This window comes from Halyomorpha halys, unplaced genomic scaffold, assembly GCF_000696795.3.
Source record: "Halyomorpha halys isolate HHAL.00 unplaced genomic scaffold, Hhal_1.1 Scaffold1611.1, whole genome shotgun sequence".
NCBI lineage: Eukaryota > Metazoa > Arthropoda > Insecta > Hemiptera > Pentatomidae > Halyomorpha > Halyomorpha halys.
Window position 1 is genome coordinate 92,511 of NW_027111174.1, and position 8,132 is coordinate 100,642.

Consider the following 8,132-nt stretch of genomic DNA (forward strand, 5'->3'; position numbering starts at 1 on the left):
TAAAAATGTACTTAGAGAAAACATAGCTATTCAATAACAAGACATTAATTAGTAATTGTAATTAAACTAATTGATTAATAATTACTCAGAATGAATTATGAACAAATTATAAATTGAAATAAAGAATAATCCTTATTAAAGAAAAAATATTTAAAACTTTGGAAGAAATCAATAAGTCAGCAGGGTCGGTTACAAAATTATTGCAGATTAAATACATTTTTAAATTTCCAAATAAAAATCTTTGTCGGTTTGACCGCAGAATGGACTTGTACCGGCTAAAAGATCTTTCAATATCTACTGATGTTATAGGGGCATACTTAAATGAAGCTGTTTCCATTGCATCTAGTTCGGTATTCTGCATCACCTGGGCGGCTGTGTCATCATTCGTTCCGAGGAGAATGGCTCCAATGTACTGAATGATTTTATATCCTGGATTTTTTTTTAACACGTCCTCTACTTTTTTCTTTATAACTTTTCCGTTTTAACTACCTATATTTTCCAGTCTTTCTATTGCTTCGTTCACAGTCAAATTTTGCGTCAGTGGAAGGTTCTTTTCTTCTAATTTTGTAATTGTGTTGGATAAAAATACCACGTTTGCTCTTATGTAAGTCAAATCAGTCGTTATTTAGTTAATTGTTAACAAGTTGTTCGCTTTTTCTACTGCAGTGGTGTCAACATTAAGTTTTGATATTATGTTTTTAATTTTTCAAATTTTAAACAATAATATTGGTCTGCATCAAGCCAGGTGCCCCATCGTGATATCACGGGTTCCGGTGGTAAAGCTAAGTCAGGGTGTGTTTCTTTAAAAATAGTAATATGACTGGGAGCCTTGAAAAAATTTTTTTTTACTCTGGACACAAGCTTGTCTACATTTGGAAATTGAGTACGCACTGTTTCAGCAAACGCGATGAAATGCGTGTGCCAGGCAGGTCAAATCAACTATCTTAGGATAAAAAACTTTAAGGGTATTACCAGCTTCATTCATGTAAGGTGCCGCGTCTGACAAAAACAGCAAAACTTTACCATGAGTAATGCCTTTAGGCCAAATAACAGTCATAGATTGGTTGACAAATCTTGCCATCTTTTCATGGTTACATTTTTTCGAGGATTACAATTCAGCAAATAGGATTTTGAAGGTGCCTCAACACTTATTCTGCCAACGATTATTTTTGCGATATAACGCCCTTCGATATCCGTTGTCTTGTCCATAGAAATCCAAATCGGCCCATCCGAAATTGCTTTCCGAATTTCTGTTAAAGTCTCCTCGTATATAATTTTTAAATAATTTTTTTTTTAAAGTGCTTTCATTGGGCATTACTCAGCATGTGTATTCCTCAAGAAAGGTTTTTAAGACCGGATTGCTAATTTTGTAGATAGGAAAGTCTACCCTGACAAATGCTCGGCACAAATCTAAATACATAGCATTGGTAAAGACTAAGATGGAAAGGGGGGAAACAGAGAAATGGATTGAGGAGTAAACAAACAAATTCTGGGAAAATGCCACAAGAATAAGACCCTTGCTCTTTTTAATTGATTCTGAGAAATTCTCAATGTAATTCTGTGTGAAAACTTATTATTGCCCCTGCTTTTAATTTGTGTTCAAAGATGAAGATATAGAATTTTTACGCACTGTTTATGATAAATGATAAATTTCACCTTTAAGTTTCTTGCGTTCTCTTGAATTTTACATAGTTGCTGCAAAAAATGTATTTACAATTGAACAAATAATTTGAGGAAATATGTGATTCAGGACAAAACACCTAAAAATATGTTAAAAATAACTAATATTTCAGGAAATATGTGATTTACAACAAAATATGTAAAAAAGGCCAAATATTTAAAAATGTGTGAAATAAAAATGGCTTCTTTTGGCCAGAAATATCTTGAAACATCTTTAGTTAGTAAGGAATCGCAGATATCATGGTCAGGTAAAAATATGTGAAAACATAAAAATCCTATCCCTACTTATCACTAAAGATATAAGATACATTAAATTAATATTTCAAAATATAACATTTCTTTTGTTTAGATAAAATTAATGTAAAATATTATGTCGTCAATCACCTTTTATGATTTAGTTTTCTCACGTAATTTGTTTATTTAGTTAAGAAATTCTTTATTTTATATTTATATATTTTTTTTAAATATTATTTTAGCCTGAAGAAAAAGAAATCAAACAAGAAATGATGTCTTCATACGGAACATCTTCCTATCAAGGAAATGATATGACTTCTGATATCGACCCCAAACATAAAAGAGTTTTTGATGTCATATCGGTTGGTATTTTTTTTTTTTCTCCCTATCTATTAATTAATTGTAAGAATAAAAAATTATAAAATCTAGTAGTTATATACAAGTTTTATTTTATTGATAATATTGGGATATTAATGATTTTTAGTTAAAGTGTGCTAATTGGAGAAATATTTCCTTCTTTTAGCTAAAACAATGTAAATATGAAGTAGATGGTCCGGATTGCTGTCAAAAAGAACAAAAATAGTTAACAACTATTTATTACCACAACCCTGACCATCTTCATATTTGAAATTTTACTGTCAATTATTTATATATATATATATATATAAAACAAAGTGACATTTAACAAGATTGAGAGTCTGTTAATAGGTCTTTAAAAATGTACAAGATAGTTGGGTATGCAGTCAAAAAGAAATAAAAAATAGCTAACAACTATATTTGCCGTTATTTCACCGCACTTTGCAGGGCTTTATCAAGGCTAAAACAGAGATAAAACACAATACATCGTCAACATATTACTATATGGTGTTCCTTTTTGACCACACTCCTGACTATCTCCTTTGTATTCAGTTACGGTCAATCATTTATATTGTAGTATTTAAAATTAATAAAAAGGAAATTGTTAATAATTTTAACTTAATTCTCATATCTTAAATATAGCTTGGGTTCAAATTAAAAGCTTTAATATTTAACAATTAGTAGAATTTTATAACATTTTAGACTCTTAATCTCAGGGCGGGTTTCTAGGCAATCAGAATAGTCAATTAAATTATTAACTACCTTTACAAATATGCTTAAAATCCTATTTTGTACAACTCTGACCAATTCATGCTCTTCTTTGATGACAGGTGGTTTTCTTTTTCTTTTTTACTCAACAAACTAACACTTACTGTAAACAATCTTTCAGCAAACAAACACTGACTTTAAACAAAACCTTGGTTCTCTAAATGTTTTCAACTCACTTCTCATCCACCGAAGTGTGTTTTTTGGCGATCCAAACAAAGAGTCCCTTATTCTTCTTCTAGGGTGACTCTTCGATGTCCTCTTTTTCTAAATGTCCACCCTTGAGCTAGACAAAAGATGATGAGGACCTCCTCATCCAGGAAAGATCATTCCCCGCCTGTGCCTAAGCAACGAATCTTCAAAAACCAAGTTTTCTTCCTTCCCCTTCTCGTGTTAGTTCTCAACATCAATTGCAGCACTACGGTTTTGAATTTTTTCTTACGATTTTCTTTATGAATAATTTTCTTTAATACTTATTCTTAACTTCTATTTTTTTCTTAAATTTACCGTAACTACAATTATGATGGGAAGTTAGATAAAGTTTTTAAAATATTTGAATCTGCTCTATATGGCTGCTATTCAATGAACTTTTGGAAGGATACGTGCCGCCATCTTTGTTTTGAACGATATCTTTTGTGACCTCATATGTTACTGATGAAAATTGGTTAGCCTGTTTTTTGGTTTAATACAACAAATAAACAATACTGAAATGATACCTAACATGAAACATACTAAAAATTATTTATATATAAAAATAACTATTTACTTACAAAAGAGGAGAGGTGACTCCTTTTGTATCTTTTCAAAATTTATTTAAAATAAATTAAAGGGAATTTGCTAGGAGATGATGGTTGGGGTTGCGGTCAAAATGAAACACAAATAAGTTGGTTTAGCTTATTTAATTGTGCCGATGTTTCGGCTAGAGTTTCTAGCCTTCATCAGGCTTTATACTTATACTTTGGATATGAGACTAAATAAAAACTAACAATTTTCCTTTTATTTATTTTTAAATAAATTTTTGAATATTACAATAAGGTGAGCTGAAAATGACAGGAGGCTGTATGGTTGCATTAGGGGAGAGGGATTTCTTTTGAACTATTTTAGTTAACAAAATAGAAAATTTTAAATCTTTTATTTCAAATTTTGTTTGCAAGTTTGCATAAGTCAATAGAATCTATTTTGTAATTTTGAAAGGAATATGGTCCGGGTGCGGTAAAAAAAAACTCCTCAAATAGTAGAATTATACTATTTTATTGAGCCAACGTTTCGCCCCATGTTGCAGGGCTTCGTCAGGGCTAAAAAAGATACAAACATAAAAAAAAAAAACATAAGTGTAAAATAACAGGGGTATAAAATTTAAAATATAATAAGAAAAATTAAGGGTTGTAAATAGATATATACCATCCCTTTTCATTTACTATTTACAACCTTTAATTTTTCTTATTATATCTTACTTTTTTACATTTTATACCCCTGTTATTTTACTCTTATGTTTTTTTTTCTCTTTTTTTTTTTTCCTTTTGTAACTATGTGTTTGTATCTTTTTTAGCCCTGACGAAGCCCTGCAACGTGGGGCGAAACGTTGGCTCAATAAAATAGTATAATTCTACTATTTGTGAGTTTTTTTGACTGCACCCGGACCATATTCCTTTCATCTTTACACATGGTCAATCAATAATCTTCCAGTATTTTGTAATTTATTTCTATACAATTAGTCATTGAAAAATTAATTTATCGATTTTTGTGATCTATACATAGAATGATAATATGAATATAAAGTATACTAAAAACTGCAGAGAACATATCCTATTGTAAATTTATTACCTTTCGAGTTTTATCAGCTATTTATGTATCATCATAAATAAGCTGCAAAAGTGGTGTAAGTCAAATCTTGAGTTCTATTCAAAACTTAACTGGAAGTTATAAAGTTTTAAGGAAGAATTAACCCCTTTTGATATAACTAGTCAGGTACAAGCATATCCAACAATTTAAAAGCATTTGAAGTTAATGCACTCGATAATTAATTGCATTATTATTTTTTTTTAACATTATAAATTCTGATGAGAATCGAATTACTTATGCCAGACTTGCTCTCAGTGGTTCAAGTTAGATCAGATATTGGGTGCTACCCTGGTTAAAAATTTCTTGTTATTAGATATAATATAAATGCCATTATGATAATAAACTTATATTAAAAATTTGTTTGGTTTTTTTCAGAGATCTATGAGTGAGAATGGAATGAGTATAAATGAAATACAGTCAGCTTTACCTACTAAAATACCTATGGATCAAATAAGGTACTGTAGTTTTTACAGTATTATTATGATTAATTCTTATCGTAATCGCAGATTAAGAACTGAGGTCAGGGACTTGGTCCGACCACCTGCAGATTTAAATTTAATTAAACATTTAAGAACTTCTGCACGATTTTTGTTGAGCTTCTCTCAGCACATGAAGTGGTAATTCCATTCCATCTGTTCCTGCCATTGTTGACTTTGAGATCAGCCCATTCGTCGATATTATAATTAGCGTCAACACTATACATACTAAATGGTACAGTTTCTTTAGTTCAGACGCCAATTCCTGATATTTGTGAAGTTTCTCACTCACAGCTGAGCTAATGATGTTATTGTTTGGAATTAATCTCTAATCTTAGCTTTCTTCTCTTTCCTGTTTATGACGATTATGTCATAATTTAAATGGATGTACCAATGTCTTCATCTAAATCAGACACCCTGTACATAATACCCAAATATTATGTTCTCTAATAAATGGAATTTGGTCCGGGTGCAGTCAAATTAAACTCAAATAGTAATATTATGTACTATTTTTATTTGAGCCAATATTTTGCCCCACTTTGCAGGTCTTTGTTAGGGCTAAAAAAGATACAAACACTTAACATAAGTAAAAAAAGTAATTACAAGGGTATACAATGAAACGTAAAAATTAAAGGTTATTAACAATAAATGAAAATGGTAATAGTAGCAGATACAGAGAAGAAATATCAAAGAAAGTACAAATTAAGAGATGAAAAGGGATAAGAATAAAATCAAATGAAAATGAACGAGACAGAATTCATTCCTGTTTTGATGGAAGTCAGTCAGAGTGAACCGTTTTTTGTTATGTGATGTACTTAACTGCAATAACTCCACTCCTCCTAATACAAACAGTTCACTTCCATCAAAACAGGTATGAATTCTGTTTCGTTCATTTTCATTTGATTTTATTCTTATCCCTTTTAATCTCTTGATTTGTACTTTCTTTAATATTTCTTCTCGATATCTATTACTATTACTGTTTTCATTTATTGTTTATAGCCTTTAATTTTTACGTTTCATTGCCTTGTAATTTTTCACTTACTTTTTTTACTCATGTTAAGTGTTTGTATCTTTTTTAACCCTGACAAAGCCCTGCAACGTGGGGCGAAATGTCGGCTTGAATAAAAATAGTACATAATATTACTATTTGAGTTTATTTGACCGCACTCGGACCAAATTCCGTTTATTGATGTTGACAGACGGTCAATCGGCAATCTTCCATTATGTTTTTCTATAGACTAGTGCCAGAATGGCTTTAGCAATTTTGATAAAAACAATTTTTTCTTTAACCCCTTTTCACTTTCTATAGTCAAAATAATTTGATAATTCCTGATACAAATCAGGAAAGAAGTTATTATGAAAAGTAAATTTTTTTTTAATTTTTTTTTTGGCCAAGACTCCCATTGGAGTCCTATACTGCCTAACCATGGTTGGGGGGTCAAAGTTCTTCATTTTGTGGGACCGCCACGCAATGAAAAAAGTCAACGTCCCAGGCCGGATTCGAACCGGCACCGCCAATAGACATCAAATTGGTAAGACTGTGTCTTAACCACTGAGCTATGGGCGGCCCAAGTAAATTTTCATATAATCAAAAATCATTCAGTAATTTTTGTATATAATCATTTGAAAGATAATTAAATTTTTTACAAAACAAAAAAAACCTTTTTTTTAATTGGATCAGTTCAGAAAAACAAATTAGATTTTGTATCCATGTTCTTATTTTCACTTACCTATATGTGGAGTCTATAGAAAGGGAAAGTATTGTGACCCTGAAGAATTTTTAATCCCAGTTTTCAATGAAAATACAGGTTTTGAGGTTCTCCTAGTGTAAATATATAGATCTCACAAAATTCCTGGGATGTTACAGAAACATTTTCAAGAAAATCGACTGACTGAGCATGCCAGTTTTTTGAATTTTCTAAAAAATGGCTCTCGTGATTTTGATTAAATTTAGTATATCAGAGTACTATAAAGTGATCTTTTATTTCACCTTGGTGTTATCGCCATTGAAATTGTCTTACAGGGCTCAAATGGCAACTTTTTAACAAAAAAACTTCCTCTGAAATACCTTTAATTTATTTTGTTGAAACTAAACATAAAAGCAGGAAGCATAAGCCAAAGGTGAAAATCTCATCCTAATTATTATTATTTTAAGTTCCCAATAAAAAGGTGTTAATTTCTTTAAGCCATGAACATGATTCAGTGAAATGTGGCATATTTATTTTAAAAATGTTAATTATTAATTTTTTTATTGTTATATTTTTTAATTTATTTTTTTTTAGGAATGCATTGGAATACTTGGTTGGAGAAGGGCATATCTTCACTACAATTGATGAAAATCATTACAAATCTATTCATAGTGGATATTAGAACTCTGTAAATAATTGTAAAGTGTTTTTTTAATTGTTATTATATCTTTTATAATCATGGTTCTTTTTAATAATTTACATCCTTAACTAACTATTAATTTGATCTGTCGGATCACATAAGAAATGCTTTTTTTTTTTTTTAAATATGAGCATTTTTAAGTGAAATTATTAGTAAACTTTTGAAGTGAAAAAAAAACATTGTATTTTTATGTAAATAGTACTGTAAATTTTATAATAAATAACAGCCTTCAATCATCATCTGTTTTTTATTTACTAACACAAAAACTCCCTACAAAAAAAAGAAAACTGAGCGAGACCTAGTAGAGAGGTATTGTTCTGTATGGACAGCTAACCCTGGTAGTCCTTCACAATAACTAACCGTTTAAAATTATAAATAAAAATAATATTT

At 30.0% G+C, this 8,132-nt stretch overlaps 1 protein-coding gene across 2 annotated transcripts in view; it reads left to right on the forward strand.

Moving 5' to 3' along the window:
* RPA2 (Replication protein A2) overlaps positions 1-7,981 on the forward strand; it is a 30,659-nt gene extending 22,678 nt beyond the window's left edge. For both annotated transcript variants that reach the window (XM_014435554.3, XM_014435553.3), the window contains 3 exons: positions 2,157-2,276; positions 5,254-5,333; positions 7,637-7,981. In XM_014435554.3, coding sequence (XP_014291040.1) covers positions 2,157-2,276; positions 5,254-5,333; positions 7,637-7,724 — 288 coding nt within the window. In that variant the 3' untranslated portion in view covers positions 7,725-7,981. The remainder of the gene's footprint in view (positions 1-2,156; positions 2,277-5,253; positions 5,334-7,636) is intronic.
* The last annotated feature ends 151 nt before the right edge of the window (positions 7,982-8,132 follow it).